Raw genomic sequence first — 19,121 nt, forward strand, 5'->3', positions numbered from 1 at the left:
ATCGTTCGCGAGATTGTTGAAAGTGAAATAAAAATATGAAACGAAAATATATAATTTCCTTTCCTAAAAAAAAAAGCATCTTCACGGGTTAAAGTATTACGATTGCTCGTAGAGACGCGTGAATTCTGAGACGAGCAGGGACAATAATTCGTTAGGTAACGAAGCTTTCCGTTTTCTTTCGCGCTGCTCTATAGAGGGAATTAATTCGACCGAGGAGCAATCGGGAATTGTTAAAAAGGTAAGGGAGAAACTGTTGCTATTTGATTATCGCAGTTAAACAGTTCTCCTTTGAGCCACCAACGGATTCTCCTCTTTAAGAAAGCGTAAGATTATTCTTCGATCCTTCCGATTCATCCCCTTGGGCCGTTTTTAAACTTCCGGTTACTTTGACTTCGCAGCAATTTCATATTCGAATCATTAAAGTACTTCGAGCGCATTTCTTTGTGCTACGTTCGCTCGCTCCAGGGTCCCTACATAAAAGTACCCAACCAAAGGTAGCTACTCTTTACCAGCTCCCGTGATATTGAATCTGGAACGTCGAAAACGAAGCAAAAATCCCTCGTCCCGTCCCTAAATCGAGTTAACGCGAAACTTCATCATGATCGACGATTTTTCTTTCCGGCCTCGCGGAACTTGTTGAACTCTGTCCTTCGTAGTTGCCGAGCCTCCGTTCGCGACGACGTTCCACCGAATATATCGAGCATGTGTATCCGGTTTTCGGACTAATAATTTTGCGGGCAACTTCCGGTCCGTGATTGCCCAGGAAACTGCTAATGCGCGCACGCCCTACATACACACACGGATACGCGAACAGACAGAGTCGATGGGGGATCGAACGTAGTCGAGCGAAGTCGGTCTCGAAGATAGACGCGGGCAATCGAGATTGCTTTCCGCGGGAAATCTTTCCGAGCACCGACCACCGTTCCTCTGTCTCCGTTACACACCGTGGAAAAGAACACCTGGCTTTTTACGAGACGACGGAGCAAACGGAGGAAATCGCTCGGTAATTCGTGTGGGGAACTAATGGACGCCATGGGCGGGGGTGAACTCCTATTAACGGCGAGATGCTGCTCATATTTTTCTAGTAATACTCCGAGGGGGGGGGGGGGGGGCGAAATTCGGTCACGCTTGTAAAAGCAGATGTTGCGTTCGCGTTTCCGTTTTAATTTATAGCAACACTCGAGATGGTGAGATACGGGGGCGTAAACGGGACCGTGAACATTAATTTAGCAAGGTGGAATTTAACCTTCGAATTCGACTCACGAGCAATTTTTTTATCAATTTTTTCATCAATCGCTTAAAAAAATATCGTTCTGCTCGTGGTACGTAGTAAGAGCACTTAGAAGTAGGTTACATATTATTCCAAGGTGACAAAAATTTGTATGAGACAAGCCACTGCTTCAAAATATTGGCTTACAGCAAACATTTAAATTAGAACCTCAGTGCGAATTCCGAGATTAAATTTACATTTCTGATACTTCCTTTCGCGCGAGCTCCTCGAAAATAGATTGTTTGCTCATAAACAAGGTGTTTAATACAATATTATTTCGTATGTCTGTGCTTGCGTATTTTTAGGCATATCATTCTAAATTCGATACATTTCTGTGAGACCAGACAACGTTCTTTCGAACAATATCTTTTTTACGCAAGCTGCATTCCGCGGCTTGTACAGAGGCACTTTACGTTTTTCTCAATACCGACGCGACCGCGTCCCACGACTGAAATCGCGCTGACCTGATCTGGCTGGAATTATTTAGCAATTTAATCGAAGGATTGCACGCGAAAATAGAACTCCCTCGTGGCTCGTCCGTATCATTCCGAATTGCTCTGGACCTCTTGCCAGCGAATGCACATCCAGCCAACCTTATTTCTCTTAAACGTCATAAATAGACTCACAGTGAAACCGCCGCACTGTTCCGAATCACTGCCACATCCCGAGGAACGTGAAACATTCGGCAAAAGTAGGAGGAACTTGGAATCGTGCTGCCTTCGAGGCAAGTAGATCAAGTTGGAGATACAGCAGTCGCTTGAATTAACAAATTAATCCTCAATTAACGTTACTGCCGCGCAGAGGAGCTGAATCATTGCACTCTCGTTCGAGCTAATTGTTACTAATCCAATCCCTTCGATGTTTCTATCAACGATGTACAATCGTGCGGGTTAAGAATCCAAAGAGTGATCGAGGAACTGTTCACCGTGCGCGTACTACTCCCACATAGAATTCTGATACTAAAATACGAGGGTGCCCACTGGTAGACACCGATTTATGTGAAATTACAGTCGAAATTTCCACGACGAGGAGGCGCTCGCGGTGAATTACGTCGGTCTGCTTCGTTAATAAGGAGGACTGACATCGTCGCGGGGGTACGCGGCGGACGAAAATCGATGTATCCCAATTGAAAGGGCGGAATAGGCGCGAATATCGAGAGGCGAGCCGGGGGGAATCGTCGGGGAAAGCTGCTGGTAAATATCCAGAGTGCTTGCGAACTGCACCTACGCTCACGGTCGATACTCTAAACGGGGTGAAAAACAGGAAGGTACTCCCTTTTTATTTAAACCCGGAGAGACAGACACAGGCGCAGACACGTGGAGGGATAAAGGGGGGTGGACGGACGGACGGACAGAGAAAGGGTTATATAGTCGGTGGCGGTTGTTCCGCGCGAGGAGAAAGTACATCGAGCGAACCGGGATACGAAAACACGCGTGTGAATATTCAGCCTCCGGAATATTCAACAGTGAAAAGAGAAAGGGGTGAGGGGAGGGAGGGTGTACTCTGTATACGTGCGCGTCCGTGAATGTGGGTCTCGTCGTTCTTTCGATGGAAGCACACGGGTCGAAATTTTCGTTCCGATCATGCCATAAAGCTTGATTCATGGTATGCGAAGCGATGGCAAAGGTTGTTCATGGAAAATGGCCGAATCCCCCGTTCAGCGGGAATGATTGAAAATGGGCGGAGTTAATGGTTCTGGTTGAAAGGACACGAGCTCGAGGAGTACGATGAAAAATTGCTTGGAAAATGTTCGTACTAATAGGAGGAGTTATTCGAGTACTCAAAGCCACCGATCTCTATATAATTTCCTATACGTTAAAACTGTACCACGCGCTCATTTAAACCACGCGCACTTGACGAACTTTTAAAGATATCGAGTCGCTGGAGAACTCTGAAATCTTTTACCAACGATCGACGAGCCGTTTATGTACACGTAGACAGACACGCGTACGCAGGTCTACCTTAAAACGCAAAATACAAATTTAACATAAAAAAATCGTAGAACCAGATCTTTTATCCTTAAGGGATGCAAAGGGTGTTTCCGTTCGAAGATTAATAAGGGTTCACCATTCCTGTGGTGTGGAGTATCGGGGAGATAAATGACCCGTTCTACTTGGGCTCGTGATAAATAAGGAATCGGTTGAGCTGAGGATGGGGTGGGTATGCGGTGGTGGCCTGGTGGCACGCGTGACAGAAGTGGGCCGTACGAGTGGTTAACAAAGAGCGTCGCGGCTCGAAGAAACGGAGGATGGTGCTACGCCAGGGGGACTGAAAGCCCGTTTGCATAAAATCCCCATTTACTTTGTAGGATTTCGGGATGCTCGCGCGTCCGCTACGTGACAAATTTTCGATATGCACGCGCCTCCATTTGGACGTCCATCTCGCGGCTAAGAGGACGCGGCCGCATTTTTCTCTCTGTCCACCCGCCGAGAGCAAGCCACCCCTCCGCGCCTTCGCCTAAAATGTATCGTTCCTGCCTCCCGACTCGTCGTTATTAATACCGTTTTCATTCGAACGGAAACGGAATGTCGACGGACGTTAACGATCCGCTGCGAGATATCAAAGCGTTGGAAAATATCAATTCCATTTCGCGAGGAAAGGGTAATTACGAATAAATGTGATTTTGATAAGCGAATAGGTACACGTAATAGCGACAAATATAGAAGAATAATGTGGGTGTGCAATATTCAAAGTGGAGAAGAGACACTTAACGGATAGTAGGATTGGTCTCGCCCCGACATCGAAGAGTAATAACTCGATCGGTGCCGCTTTCGCGTGGTCTTCTACCACGGGTATAGAATACGCTGGTGGAAAGTTGCCGCCACGCGAATTACACCACCGACGATTCTAAACGGTTCTACGGTTCGCGTCGTCCGACCGCATCTAGCGACCTCGATAAAACTTCTGCGTTAATCCTCCATCTCTCCACGGTAGAACTCGGGAGATTAAATAAAGATTAAACGAAATAACCTATTCTCTTTTGCTCTTTTCTTTCCTCGAAACGAACGTTGGGAACGCTCGAGAGCTGCCCGGTTACCGTTATTAGACGAACAACCGGGGCTCTAATCGAGCCTGGCTCTCAGCAGTCCTCGTTAAGGAACGAGCGGGAGCAACCTGAGAGCAAGATAATTTCGTGGGAAACGTGGAAACAATCGCTAAACCGTGCGTCGAATGACGATCCTCTTGGCAACCGTAGGAGCGTCAGCCGAGAGAGGTAAGGAGCTAAGCGGTGGAGGGCCCTCGAATTTCAAGCTGGAAAGCACGGCCACGCTTGTTAGAGTTCCGTGAAATTAAGTCCGCTTAACGAGTGCACGAGGCGGGGTGAAAATTTAACGAGACCGGCCGCCACGGCAACTGCGACCCTCCCCTACGGAGACGCAAATTTTCACAACCGTCGCGCGATTCGATGCGGCTGCGAGCGACTCGCTCGGCCACTCTGTTCTCCGGTAAAATGGAGGAGGGAAAAAAAGGAAAAGTAAAAGTGAGATCGTCCTAAATAGCAGGCCACGGCACGGCCGCGTCGGCGGTCGAGTTAAATCGGACGCAACGAGACGCGAGAACGAGGGGAAAAAAAAACGCGACGGTTCAGCGGGTTATAATGAATAGAACGAGAAAAAGGGGTGCGTGTCAGCTGTTGGTGCGCGCCTTTCGCGATCCCGTCAGTAGCGAGGTTTGACACGGCGACGAGATAGTTACCGCGTGCGAGGACCGCGGGCAAAAAACATGATAAGTCAGATTTTTTCGCTTCCTTTTAGGTCGCGGAGCAATTTTAAAGCTTAACGTTTCTAAACTCCCTCGTCAACCAGCCTCCCATTACCGAAACTGCGGTTTTAGTTAGTTTTCGGATTAAATACGCGTTTCTGTCGGTACGTGTAAAAAATTGTGAAATATTTTTAAACGAGACCAAAGTAGAAACGTGTTTCGTCCTTCAACACTTGCAACGCGCAGCATGCTTTGCATGGTATACGCATCAATCTTGCAGTTTGATAAATCTGTTTGGAATTCCTACGGAAGTACGTCGGCTCCACCCAATCTTTCTCGGCTGTTCGACTTATTAATACTTTTATCGTCTCCCTGTCGCGATCAGAATTCGCTGAGAGATTAAGGGGGTAGTCAGGAGAAAAGGAACTCGAGGTTTCTTCGAGAGTTGCTTCCAAGAAGTCTTTCGTCTTTCCCGTCGACTTCCTTTCGCGTTCGATGTACGTGGAAAAGTTCGCTGGGAAACTTTCGATGCATCTGGTTTCTGTTCTGAAATGAACAGAAAAGTTGAGGGGGACGTATATACGTATACGCCCATCCAACGGTTGTTTCTCTCCGTCCTTTTTTCTCCTTCAATTGACGATCCATGGGGGATGCACCATGCAGTACGTAACATTTCAATTAACATGTCGAGTTTCGAGTTCGAAACTTTTGGCTGTAAGCCGCCGTTTTTTTTCTCTGGCGAACGTTTTTCTCGTTTTAGAGTTTGAGAATTCCAGCGTCGTGCATCGTAAGCAACATATTTCAACTCCCTTCGATTTTGCCATTTCACGTTGGCTTCTCTTTGAAAAAGCAGAAATCCCCTTTTCATTCTCGCGAGACAGAGCGTAGAAAGCTTCATAAACAGAAGAGAAATGTCCTTCGGAGCGCTGCTCGCATCCGGAAGCCACGGGCGGCTGTAACGCGCGTACTTGGAGCAAACCGCAGGGACCGGAAACGACGACGATACCGTCGTAATCGTGGTCGCGTTGCGTGTCGCGAAATTGATGGAGGAGCAGTTTTCCGGGTCGTCTGACCAGGAAATAAAACGCTTCCTGTCGTCGACACGGGCCGATCGATAAACCGCTCCGTAGATCCTTTCCGTCCTCCTTCGAATCCTGACGCGCATTAATACCAAGAATGCTTACGCGACTCCCAGGCCGGCGCCAACGAGGGGGATAAACCAGGAAGAAATCGTGGCCGGACCGTTCCGACGACGGAATCGTCGAGACGACGATTTCTGGACGTGCTACCGGAGATGCTCGAGGGAACGATGGATGGAATCACCGGCAGGAGGGCTCTCAACGGGAACGCATCGACGGAGGGACGCGCGAAGGCGATCAGATAACTTTGACTATCTACTTCGCCGTCACGGACTGTTCGACGCCTGAAGACCGTCTCAACGGATGGTCCCCAGTATATGTAAATAATTCAGATAGATATCCAAATGACACGGTGACCACCGAACTAAATCGTCGACTTCAGATTTTTCTACAGTGCGCCTGAAGCACGGTAAAGGAAGCCTCGCTAACTTTCGAGCTATCGTATACAAACCAAACGACTCCACGGTATAAAGAAGATCGTAGAAACTTAGGCTAAACGTATCAGTCGACGGAACGACTTTAAAAAAGACATCCTGCTGGATCCCGCGGATCGATAGAGAGCATCGAGCGTGACGCGAAGACACGGCATGAAATGCGTTCTTCGAGTATCAAGTAGACGAACACAAGCCGGCTAAAATGAGCCAGCCTCTGGTCCTCCCTCGGATGTTGATCCTGCTGGTGTCGCTGCACCAGCTGTCGTCCGTGACCCAGTCGAAGACGCACACCGAGCGCGAAGCGGTCCTAATACCCGGCGACATAGTGCTGGGTGGGCTGTTTCCGGTACACGAGAAGGGCGGCGCCTCCTGCGGGCCGAGCGTCTACAATCGAGGCGTGCAGCGCCTCGAGGCGATGCTCTTTGCCGTCGATCAGATAAACAAGGAGAGTAAAATACTTCCGGGGATCACGCTGGGCGTGCACATCCTGGACACCTGCGGCAGGGATACGTACGCGCTGAACCAGAGCCTCCACTTCGTACGAGCGTCCCTCTCCAATTTGGACATAAGCGTGCTCGAGTGCGCGGACAGATCGGTGCCCAGGGTGAAGAAGACGGCTAGCGCTGGTCCGATATTCGGCGTGATCGGCGGTTCCTATAGTTCCGTGTCTCTACAGGTGGCCAACTTGCTCAGGCTGTTCCATATTCCGCAGATCTCGCCGGCGTCCACCGCCAAGGCGCTCAGCGATAAGACCAGGTGACTCTGCTTTTTTTTTGTATCGCGATCTCCTCGAGTTTCTTATCGTAGAATGGTAATTATTCCATTTTCTAATCTCTTCGTCAGGTTCGACTACTTCGCGAGGACGGTGCCTCCGGACACGTTCCAATCGATCGCATTGGTGGACGTAGTGAAGAGCGCCAACTGGTCGTACGTCTCGACCGTCTACTCCGAGGGCAGCTACGGTGAATACGGAATAGAGGTGTTCACCAGAGAGGCCACGGAACGGAACGTGTGCATCGCGGCGGCGCTCAAGGTGCCCAGCGCCGCGGACGATCGCATCTTCGACGACATCATCCTGAGGCTGAGCAAGAAACCGAACGCCAGAGCCGTGATACTGTTTACACGCGCGGAAGACGCGCGAGGAATCCTCGAAGCGGCCAGGAGGTCGAACCTGAGCCAATCGTTCCAATGGCTGGCCAGCGACGGTTGGGGTCGCCAGATCAAGCTAGTGGAGGGTCTCGAGGACGAAGCAGAGGGGGCTATCACCGTGGAACTACAGTCGGAGAACATTCCAGGCTTCGACGAGTACATGACCTCCCTAACGCCGGAATCGAACCGTCGCAACCCTTGGTTCAGCGAGTACTGGGAGGAAGTATTCGGCTGTGTCCTAAAAAAGAACTTGTCGCACCCGGGAAATCAAAACAGGACCGTGTGCTCGCCGAGCCTCAGGCTGACGTCCGCGACCGGTTACGAGCAAGAATCCAAGGTGCAGTTCGTCGTGGACGCGGTGTACGCGTTCGCCCTGGCTCTCCACTATCTTCAGAGGGACACTTGCGGGAAGAGAGAGGGTCTGTGCCCCATGATGGCGAACTACGACCGCGGCGCTTTCTATAGGAACTACCTGCTGAACGTGTCCTTTACAGGTGAGTCCGGAATTACGTGGGATCGTGTACAAAAGCCGGCAGGGAACCCTCTCTCCCCCGAACGACGGGCTTCGAAAAGCCAGGAATTCAATATTTCGCGCTGTCCCCTCCCGCTCTGCCGTCGCCCCGTTCGGCCCTCCAGCGGCTCTTCAATGCAGCCGGAACGTATATTCGGGAATCGGATGCACCCTCTGCGCTCTGCCTCCCTCGCTCTCTTTGGTTCTCTGGGCGTATTAAATTTTTTTTCCCATTGCGGCGTGCCAGGCAATAAACGCGCGATCCGCCCGCGCTTTATGACGCGCGACCGATAATATCGACGTCCCTGCCGACGATAAACGTGACGAAACGAGAAGGCATTCAGCCGAGGCCGGTTGTACGCGTGCAGTGTGGACAGTTATAAAGTTTTACAGACCCCTGGCCGGGCCCGCTATTCGTCGGTCTGTTTTGAGAACGGCGGATAATTCGCGGATGACGGTGGCGCGAGATGAAAAGCAGTTTTTAATAGGTGCGTGGCATTTCGCGGTCGGTCGAGTTTCCGGGGCCAGGATTTTGCTTAGCTCTTTCGATCCTGAAGATTTTACGTTTGATCCTAAACAGTATTTTGGATCATTATGTCACCTTGATGATGCAGAACTAACAAAATCTAATATTTTGCGAGACAAACGAGGTAATAATTCCCTTCGAAACTTCGCCATATCACCTTCTATCCATCAACGATAGACACCCACAGCGTTCGCGCGAAAAGATTTCACGTCCCCCTTCAACTTTTCCTTCCCAATCCCCAACAGTGTCCAATACATTCGCCTAGCTATAGAGAAGCTCTCGAGGAGCGTGGAAGAGACCAGCCGGAGCCATTCCAAGCATTTCCCAGGAGCCCGTTCCATTCCTGCATCGAGCGCGGAAGGAATGAATGAATGCGCTCTGTTCGTTCCTGCCTCGTGCCTTAATGCAGATTTCCCGGCGTGCACGGACGAAACGAATTCGAAGACGGCGAAGACACGAACCGGGGGTTAGAGAGAGTTTCGATGGGCCGTCGGTCTGAATTGAAAAAGCGCCGTGATTCCACGTCCGCCGAGATGGACGAGCAGCAACTACCCCCGGCAAACGGAATAAGGGTTTCCACTTCAGGTTTTTATCCATACGGTTGACCGCGATGGAAGCCTATTAGAAAGAAGGAGGACTCGTAGGAAAACTCGTTCGAGGTCGACGAAGCATCGCTGTGACTCTTGGATAACGGCGAGTCGTGCGGGAAAAAAAGTGAGACGGACGTAGAAGTACGAATGGAGAGAGAGACCAACGACACGGAAACGAGGAGAAACAAGAAAGGGACAGAGCGAAAAAAAAGTGGGGGAGGTAGTATCACAGGGAGATCGTGCTGTATCGATCCTAAATGTGCAGTCCAAGGCCATTGTTTTTTTTTTCCTGCCGTTTATCAGACCGACGCGTGATGGAAGTTTATGCTAAAGATGCATCGACGGACCAGAGGAACGAAGTAACGCTGGAATCGTCGGCAGCTCGACACCCTTCGACGCGGCTTCTCTCTATTCGATCGTGTTTCTCCTACGTTTTCCTGCCCCCTTCTTCGTTTCTCTTTCCTTTTTCCGCTCTCTTTCTCTTCCTTTTTATTTCTTACGCGATCGCTCGGTGAATAGGCAGGTACACACGCGCACGGTGGTGCGTTCAGACGATATCTCGAATCGAATCGGTCGGTGCGGCCGCGGCCGGCGTTATCGATCGGTTCGGTCGACGTATGCACGTTGCTGGGGGTGATTTCTACGAAATGACCAGGAAATAATGGTCCGGTTTCGGTGACTTCGCACGCTTCGGATCGATCTGACGAGTTCTCTCTCGCCACCGGATGAATCGGAGATTACTGACTGTGCCGCAAAATGGATCGGAAGGGATTGTATTCTTTTTTCTCCTATTTCATCCTTTTCCCTCATCTATCTCTCCCATTTTCCCCCTTTAATCTATTAGTTTTGGCGAGGACGAGCGCACGTTCGTTCCCTGTACAACGAGAGACGCGCAACGCGTGTCGATTTCACGATTCGACACGCATTATTGTGTTTTTGTATTTAATTGCACGCGTCGTTCATTCAGTTGACGATGTAGGCTAAAGATCGGGGATAAATATCACGGGTACTAGATGGCGTGCAAGCTTTCCGCGCGGGTTAAATTATGAGTCGAAGGAATACGCGTGTGCAACACACGCCATACGTCACGGTCTGACCTAATCTGATGCTCGCCGATACTACAATTTCCCGTGCAACGTTAACGAAGGCAAGCATTAGGCGTTACTACCGATGATTACCATCCGCTGGCTTTTTGTACAGTGTAATCAAATTGCGAAATGGCTAGGTGCACCCCTTGGCAGGCTAACTTTCTTTCATTTCGATGCGACTCGGAAAATTGGTAATAACTTTCCATTTATTAACGCTCGACACTTCGTTCGTGTTTGCAGCATCGATTTTCAGAAGATTCGAGACAAAGATACGAGGAAAAAAAGATCTCGCGAGGATATGAAAAAGAATAAGGCAAGAGAGGAATATAATTCTCGTCTGCATCTGTTGCCCTGCAGCTGCGGATTGGTATGTACAGTCGTGTGTCAATTACGCGGAACAGAGTGGTGATAATTAAAAGCTGCGTTTCGCCTCGGATCACGTTCGTCACGCGGATATATTGGAACTGAAACGAGCGCGCAACAAATAAACTAAACGTCCGTGCCGCATAAATCTGGTCTGTATATTTAACGAAACTCTTTTACGCGATACTGGATCCGCGACTCGGTGCCGAGGCTGATCGGTACCCTGTAATTTTTATGGCGGAACGCAGAAGAAACGATCGTATATCTCTCGTATAAATATCGATTATTTTTACGACTACCAAATACCAATTCGCTATAACGCGTCTGCAAACAGTATTCAATTTATTTACTCGTGTGCACAGGCAAATTTTTATTTAATTCGATGATATTTGTTTTACGTATTTCGATATCGAAAACAAGGATCGTTGAATTCTGCTACTCTGATTTATTCCGCGACCAAATGGTTAATATAAAGATTGAAATAAAAAACGAAAGAGCAGGACGATGTCGTTTAGGGTTCTATTCATCTTTGAGGCACAAAAGTGCAACGTTCGGAGGAAACGAAGACGAAAAAGCACCCTCGAAAATACTCCGGAAATTGTAGACCTCGAGTGTGAACAGGATCGATTCGCTTCTTGCTCGATCGAACGGAAACGCTCTGTTAATATACACGACAGGTACAACGGGGACGGAACCCGTGATTCTGAACAGCGTATCGATCCTGCCCTCAGAATCGCCGGACAATGCGCCGGAGAAATCACTGTGTATGTTCCGTGGAACGGAACAACTGTTGAAGATCGTAAGCCCAGCAAGTTACCGCGCGTGCAGTAGAATAAGGATCGTCCGTGATCAAACGCGTCTGCCCAGTTTCGACCTCTCATATTGTTCGTACACTTTGATCGAGCTTGCTCTTAAAACAGCGTCGAGTGAAAAAGAAAACGCACGCTTTTCCAGACGCTGCTGGCAGCGAGGTGAAGTTCGACGAGCACGGAGACGGGCTGGCGCGGTACGAAATCCTCAACTTCCGGAAATCGGACCAGAACGGATCCAACGGATATCATTACAGGGCAAGTGAAAGTACTTTTGGCATTTTTCGAACGATCGACTACAAGTTCCCTGAAACGACCTTTCTCCTTCTTATCCACCGTCTTATCCTCGCGTTCAATCGTTTGGTACTCGACTCGTCGCTCTCGGCACTTTTACCCTAATTCCAGCCTCGGTGTAACGTCGAAATTGAAGCTCCTATTATTGGATTCCGTAAATCTCAATGGCTCCGAGAGATAATTATCCATTTGGAAACTCTGGGGAACGTAAACTGTTGCGAACTGAAATGATTCATGGATCTGGGAATTGGGATCGGTTTTAGTAATGATTTCTCCCTATGATTTGTAAATTTCGCGTTTTCCATGCATCCATTTTCTCGTGTTCCTTAATTTCCGTTCGGAACATCTTTTAGCTTGGATAATATTTCAATTTGTCCCTTTTGCGACAAGATGAGGCTCCTGGCCTCGAGTCTCGCGTAACCAATTAACGATTGTTTTTCGATAAAAATCGTAAATCAACGTAGAACCGGATGCACTGGTCGCGTTTCGAACGATAAAGTAACGGCGGCACATAAATTGCAACGTGACCTTCGTTGCGTCCGCCTTCCTACCGGTTGGATACAACTTGCGGGAAGAAATATGATGCTCCAGAACGGGCAACGTTAAATCGTCGAAAAGTGCAAGTTTTACTGCGCCACCGCGTTGGCCATTTGCGAGAAAAAAAAAAGAGTCACCATCGTACATTCGCAAGGACGGATCTTTTTTTCACCTAAAACCTACTACGCCCGTATTTCAATTTCAATTGAAATTTAACGTTGAAATTCAACAATTTTATAAATATTCTGGTAGCGCGATGGCTATCAAGAGGGAAGAATCGAAGCTTCGTACATTTTGAACGAGCGGTCCGCTCGAGCATCCGCCCGAAACGGACCCGTAACCGAAATTTCAATCACGATCAAAGCTCGCGCAAAATCTACCCACGCGTCTCCTCGAAAGCTCGTCAATTTCCGTACGATCGACGAGATATCGCAGCCTGTATCGATCCCATTCGGCCATCGGCAGATAACGCGGCCCCCCGTCGTCCCGCGCGCATCGCGATACGGAACGAAACGATCGATCGATAACGGATGTAAATAATGGGGATGTCGAGCAGGTGGTAGGTAAGTGGTTCAACTCGTTGGACATCCGGACGGAGGAGCTGGTCTGGGCCAGGGGCACCAAGGACATACCGATCTCGGCGTGCTCGCTGCCCTGCGAGCCAGGTATGATAAAGAAGCAACAGGGTGACACTTGTTGCTGGGTGTGCGACCAGTGCGAGGTGTACGAGTACGTCTACGACGAGTACACCTGCGTGGACTGCGGCCCGGGTAAATGGCCGCACGAGGACAAGAGGGGCTGCTACCAATTGCCCATAAACCACATCAGATGGGACAGCGCGTTCGCGATAGTCCCGGCTGTGATCTCGTGCCTGGGTATCGTGGCCACGCTTGCGGTCGCGTGTCTGTTGTTCCACCACAGGGACACGCCCGTGGTCAGGGCGTCGGGGCGCGAGCTAACGATCATTCTGCTGGTCGGGGTGCTCGTCTGCTATCTGAACACGTTCGTGTTGCTCGCGACGCCCACCACGGTCACCTGTATCCTCCAACGGTTCGGCGTGGGCGTTAGCTTCAGCGCTGTCTACGGGGCGCTCTTGACAAAGACGAACAGGATCGCCAGGATCTTCGACTCCGCGTCCAGGTCAGCCGTCAGGCCTAGGTACATCAGCCCTACGTCCCAGGTGTGCATCGCGGCGGCGTTGATCGCGTTGCAGGTGAGAGGGAGTCTCAAAGATCAGCTTTACCATAGTCTTGCCATAGATCTCATCTCGTGTTCAAGAACACTGGTGATGAACTTCTAGAATCCGTTGCACTGAATTTTGTATCCCATTCGGTGTGAGATGAAAATCCATTGTATCAGAGCCTCGCGACAGATCGCTCTTCACTAGTCAAACAGTCTAGCGAAAGTAAATCCTCCGTGCAATTAAGCGAACAATAGGAATCACTGTTGCACTTCATCGCACTGGGTCTTGCAATAAATCACTCTCCACTGTTCAAATGGAACAATAGAAATGGATCGGATACGAGGAGTAAAAATAAATCCTGCTCTGATCACACAAATTGCAGCCATCGTATGCTTAATATAATTATTGAATCTTCGATCGCACTAGGTGGTCCTGACTCTAGTCTGGATGATCATCGAGCCACCGGGGACACGGTTCTCCTATCCGGACCGCAAGCAGGTGATCCTCAAGTGCAACATCCAGGACATGAGCTTCCTATTCTCGCAGCTGTACAACGCGCTGCTGATCGTCGTCTCGACGGTGTACGCGGTGAAGACGCGGAAAATACCGGAGAACTTCAACGAGAGCAAGTTCATCGGTTTCATAATGTACAGCACGTGCATCATCTGGCTGGCGTTCGTGCCGATCTACTTTGGAACCGGGAACGCGCACGAGACGCAGATCACCACCCTCTGCGTGACGATCAGCCTGAGCGCGACCGTGACGCTCGTCTGTCTATACTCGCCCAAGGTGTACATCATCGTCTTTCAGCCGGACAAGAATATCCGCCGAAAGGTCACCATGGGAGACAAATTTAAGATGCAGGGTAGCAGCGCCGGTACTTCCTCCATTACCAAATGTGAGTAAACGTTGGTGTGCGATGTACGTGTACAGAGCGACGCGAAACTAGTGTATGATACATAAATATATATGCATGTGACGATTTCAAGGTCGTGTATTTTAATTTTAAATTGCACTCTCGTGTCACTCGATCGCTCGAGAATAGCGAAACGAGTTAATTCTCCGCAGATGTTCGATCATATATTTTGCAAAAGAATCTAGCTTCGTAATGACATCGATGAGCCGCAACAAACCATTTTGTCCATTCAACATTATTAAATCTAATCCTATTACGTACGATGATTAAGTTTTACGCTTAGAATCTCGTAAAGCGAAGTTTAAAGGGTGCGCTAAGTGGTCCTATAAAACGTAGGGGCGGCTGATCGATTGCCCCGCGTGAATATAACGTACGCGGTGTCCCATTTAAAAGGAAGTCGGTTTTTGCCTAGTTCGAGATGATAAAGGTGGTTAATAATGCCTGAATCCGCTGACTCGATCGCAAATTATAAAGCCCCGAAACACGACGGCGAGAACTCGGCTCGTTGCCAACGCCTTGTACCGTCGCTTCTAACTTCGCCCCCGACCGTGTGACCATATTTTCTTTGTAGTACGTTCGTTTCGACGCGACACGAAGTTGATCGGCTCCCACGACCTCGAGCGGAAATCACGCTAAAATTGAATTCCAACTTCGAACGGAATATTCGCGTTGGCTGTCGGACCACCCATGGAGGGAAATTTTTTCTGATTCTCAGCGGAATAAACATAATCATCATCTTGACTTAACTTCTAGAAACATTTCTGAAAAGTTTCTCCCAGAGAAGAAAAGCTGAACACCTAGTGCATCCACAAGGGCTGTTGCATTTCCAAACGCGAATCCATTTCAATGACTATTAATCGAGGAAAGACCGATTTAGAACGAATCAAGAGGCACGTAATTCCAATTTTCCGCATTACACCCGATCCTCGGTTTGTTCGACTTCGTTTCGTATCAACCGCCACATCGGTTTACGAATTGGTACGTTTCGTTGTTGCGAGGACTCGAGGAGGAGAGTCGAAGAAAGGTCGAGGCGAAGACTTTAACGTGAAATTACGCGAAATTACCAGCTCGAGTGACCATAATATTTTCCGGCAATAATACTTAATGCCTGTTCCGATTGCCGGTGGCGGATCGGCCCTCGACCAATTTCCGTATGGAAATCGATTCCCCCATTACCACTGTCTATTGTAATTACGTACTAGTTACACAGCCGGGCGGCGTGCAATCACCGGGGATTACGTCGGGCGGGACGATAATGGCCGGAATTGTTCTTGCTGCGCTTAAATTATTAAGTTAATTCTTGGATCTGGTGCAGTCACGTCCATTTATCCTCTGCATCTCGGAATATCCTACAGCTTTCATAAAAGGGGCCGAGAGAGAGAGAGAGAGAGAGAGAGAGAGAGAGAGAGAGAGAGAGAGGAGGGTTGGCAGAGGGATAGAGCGCGTTGGGTGCTCGCGTCCCTTCCGTTCGCCATCGTGGCCGACCAGTGGGCACAGAGATAGGAAAGTTCCGCGGAATCCAGGTGCACTGGACGCCTCGTCGGACTGCCGGTTGGTCCCTTTGCGAAGTTAAATTAGAATCTTGCTTAATCATCGCTGTCGCCATCGGGGGGAATCACGCGATCGAAGAAATTCGTTTTACCAGCGACGGTATCGCTCTGCGGGCTGGAGAATTTACATTGGAATTTCATGACCGTCGTTCCACTGGCTGGTCGTACGAAAGATGAGGACTCGCCCGTCGGCGCCGTTCTGTTACTGTCCCACCGGATATTACGGGGTATTAAATTTTCAAAGGATTTAAGTGGCGAGCGTTTCGCAGTCGCCGGTGAAAACTCGCCGAGCAGACCGCCGGCTGAAGACAGATCGATTCTATCCAGGACAATGTATATCGCCGTTGGTTTGTCGTAATTTCGCAAGAGCGTACATTTACATAGATATATGCATGCATAAAGTGCGCACGTACAGCCGTATCTTCCCAACCGTTTCGAGGCACCGTTTCGTCCTACTCCACATTTCATTTCTTCGATACCAAACTTCCCTCGCGAGAGTCGCCTGTTTTTCTAGCCGTACACGGTTGCTTGCTCTGTATCTAAAGTTTGAACGCGTCTCTCTGCCTCTCTCTCTCTCTCTCTCTCTCTCTCTCTGCCGATTCGTGGTTTCATAGCCACCAATGTCTCGTGGATTTAATATCGATTCAGATTGTACGTCTCAAAGTGAGCTAACCGTTTCAATAGACCATCCTGGCGGACGTACTGGCGTCACCAGCGATATTCCGGCTTCTTCGGACGAAGGACACCAGAAACGGTGGACGTCGTGGGTCGCCCATAGTTCTCACGCGAATCAAGGTTGCTCCTTGCCGGATCGATTAGCCGGAACGTATTATTAACTACGTACTAATTATCCGTTCGTTACTGGAGAAGCCGAAACACGCGGTTAGTACCGCGCAAGAGAAAACACGCTATCGCCGCGATCGACCCTCTTAACGCTAATTACAATCGACATTTTTCCTCTCGAGGGAGAGGTGAACTCGTCCTTGTTCGCGCCATCGACTAGCATCAACGCCCAGGGAATGAGATCGTTTTTTTTTTCTTTCTCTCCGTCACTTTTTTCCCCTTTTTATCCTTTCCACTTTTCCCGTCCTATCTTAACCTTTTTTTTCGAACCGCAAACAATCGATACGTCGCACTTCTCTTGTCTTGTGTGTCTGAACCGATACGACCGTAATTCTAGAACTTTTTCTCCCAGCGAACCTTTCCAGACCCGCCAATTTTGACGACGCGTCAATCTTCCCGACTTACCGCACCACTCGAGCTCTCTGCCATTTCCGTCCTATCGATTTCACCTCGAAGATTTAATTGGTCGTTCTCGGTTTTTATGTCGCGCAACTCTTTCGGATGCAGAGGTTCGAGTGTTCATCGAACACGATTCTATCATATATTTCCTCTTCAATTTTATATTTAGAATATATACATCCATGCGCTATAATTGAAAGAAGCTTCGATCTTCTTCGAAAGGACAGCTTTTGATAATTATAAATTCTATACGTAGATTCGTAGAAGTAGAATTGAGAAGCTGAAAGCTCTGATACGATTCATTTGGGCCGTTCCTCCGTAAAGCTCCGCAAATATCAAACAGTTAATTATTCGAGGTCTTCTATGGAAGTAAATTTTTCGCAAAGAAATAAGGGCCGCGCCCAGACGGCCGCCTATCCAAATATCGATTCCAATTAAAACAGTTGAACCTCAACGGATCGTTCGAAAGCTACCGGCCGACACCGGCGCTCATTCTTTTCCAACTCTCAAGTTAAGTTCCGAACTAATAGTGGAAATTTTCATTTCCGAGTGCTGTTCCGGGAACTTTGAACCGTTTCTCCTGAAACGCCGCCTCAACCCCTATCACCAGCCGCCCCTCACCCTCCACCGAGAGTTTCATTGCGCCTATTGCGAAATAGCCGATCTCGCCAACTTTCTCTAATTACACGACACCGCGTCGTTCTTCCACCCCTCGTAGATTAGCGCAATTCAGTGCGAACAACGTGTTCGATCGCGATTGTATCCCATCTCCCTCGACGCTCACCCCCCGCAGCAACTGGACGTTTTGTTCTCTGTAACAGCTCGTGGAGAGCGTTCCGAACGAACGTGGAATTTAAGCAGCGTGCTCGCGGATAAACGGCGAAGTTTCACCCGAAACGAACGACCCGTTTAACACTCGCGAACCTTGTACCTTCCTGTCTTTGAACGGTAGCGAAGAGCGGTGGCTAAGTGTTTGCCGCTTAATGGCCTTTAGCGGTCAATAGATTTTACAGAAGCGGTCGCAACATCGTCCTCTGAAAACGATATTCAACTTAATGACCCGAGTCGATCGTAAATGGTACCCTGCTCCCATTAAAACCCTTCGTGTCGCCTTTCATAAGCCCCATCAACCAGTCAGCCAGTCGAGTGTCTGGTGGTATAGTCGCCGGCAGAACGTGTATAGCGTCGTAAATCAAAGCGTGAAGTGGCGGCACCGATTCATACGATGACACACAGAGAAGACTGTAGACGTTTCAGTAGGATAAGAGATAAAGTTGGTACTGTTCGTATGGTGAATACGGTTGTACATATAATTGCCGCTTAATTAGCGATAGATAAGTCGGATATATTCTCATGAAACGAATAAAGAGTCTTTCAAATTTACTGTCTCGTAGACTTGGTTGTTTCCATTAAAATTCCATTCGAAAGATGGATTCTACCACTCCCGTATTCGTAGGTGTGATCTGTGCATTTCAGACACTGGGTGCGAGCTGACCAGCGAGAGCATGCCACTTCAGAGCGCGCTGACAGCCGCGGTGCAGACGTCCGTGGGCGTGACGGAGATCTCCCTGGCGAACACATCCAGCAAAACGAATAACGAGCAAGTAGCGCAAGTATAGAGCGATCGGTTCCCGCGGGCCACGATTCGAGGGCGGCTGATCGCCTGGCAGCCTGCCAACCGATAAGACCCCTGCCCGGAGGAAGGACCCACGAACGCGCGAGTGAACAGTGGCGAAGTACGCGTCGATAAAACGGGGATGCGAGAATCCTGATACCGCGAGTGCGAGGGTGAACGCGTGGTGTGCCCTCTGGAAAGGG

The 19,121-nt window shown here is 49.2% G+C and overlaps 1 protein-coding gene across 1 annotated transcript; it reads left to right on the top strand.

Annotated features, from left to right (window-relative positions):
* Nucleotides 1-6,660: 6,660 nt before the first annotated feature.
* On the top strand, nt 6,661-18,987 carry Mglur (metabotropic Glutamate Receptor). The gene is made up of 6 exons (XM_076898419.1): nt 6,661-7,301; nt 7,389-8,188; nt 11,727-11,839; nt 12,969-13,625; nt 14,022-14,493; nt 18,780-18,987. The coding sequence occupies exons 1-6, from the start codon at nt 6,748-6,750 to the stop codon at nt 18,920-18,922; spliced, it is 2,739 nt and encodes a 912-aa protein (XP_076754534.1). The 5' UTR covers nt 6,661-6,747; the 3' UTR covers nt 18,923-18,987.
* Nucleotides 18,988-19,121: the final 134 nt, after the last annotated feature.

Source organism: Xylocopa sonorina, chromosome 1 (assembly GCF_050948175.1).
Source record: "Xylocopa sonorina isolate GNS202 chromosome 1, iyXylSono1_principal, whole genome shotgun sequence".
Taxonomy (NCBI): domain Eukaryota; kingdom Metazoa; phylum Arthropoda; class Insecta; order Hymenoptera; family Apidae; genus Xylocopa; species Xylocopa sonorina.

What these genes read in the sequence shown, in the direction of transcription:
- Mglur (XM_076898419.1), top strand. Translation starts at nt 6,748, where the DNA reads ATGAGCCAGCCTCTGGTCCTCCCTCGGATGTTGATCCTGCTGGTGTCG. An exon ending in GCGCTCAGCGATAAGACCAG is followed by an intron (nt 7,302 to 7,388) that starts GTGACTCTGCTT and finishes TCTCTTCGTCAG; the next exon opens with GTTCGACTACTTCGCGAGGA. An exon ending in CCAACGGATATCATTACAGG is followed by an intron (nt 11,840 to 12,968) that starts GCAAGTGAAAGT and finishes GATGTCGAGCAG; the next exon opens with GTGGTAGGTAAGTGGTTCAA.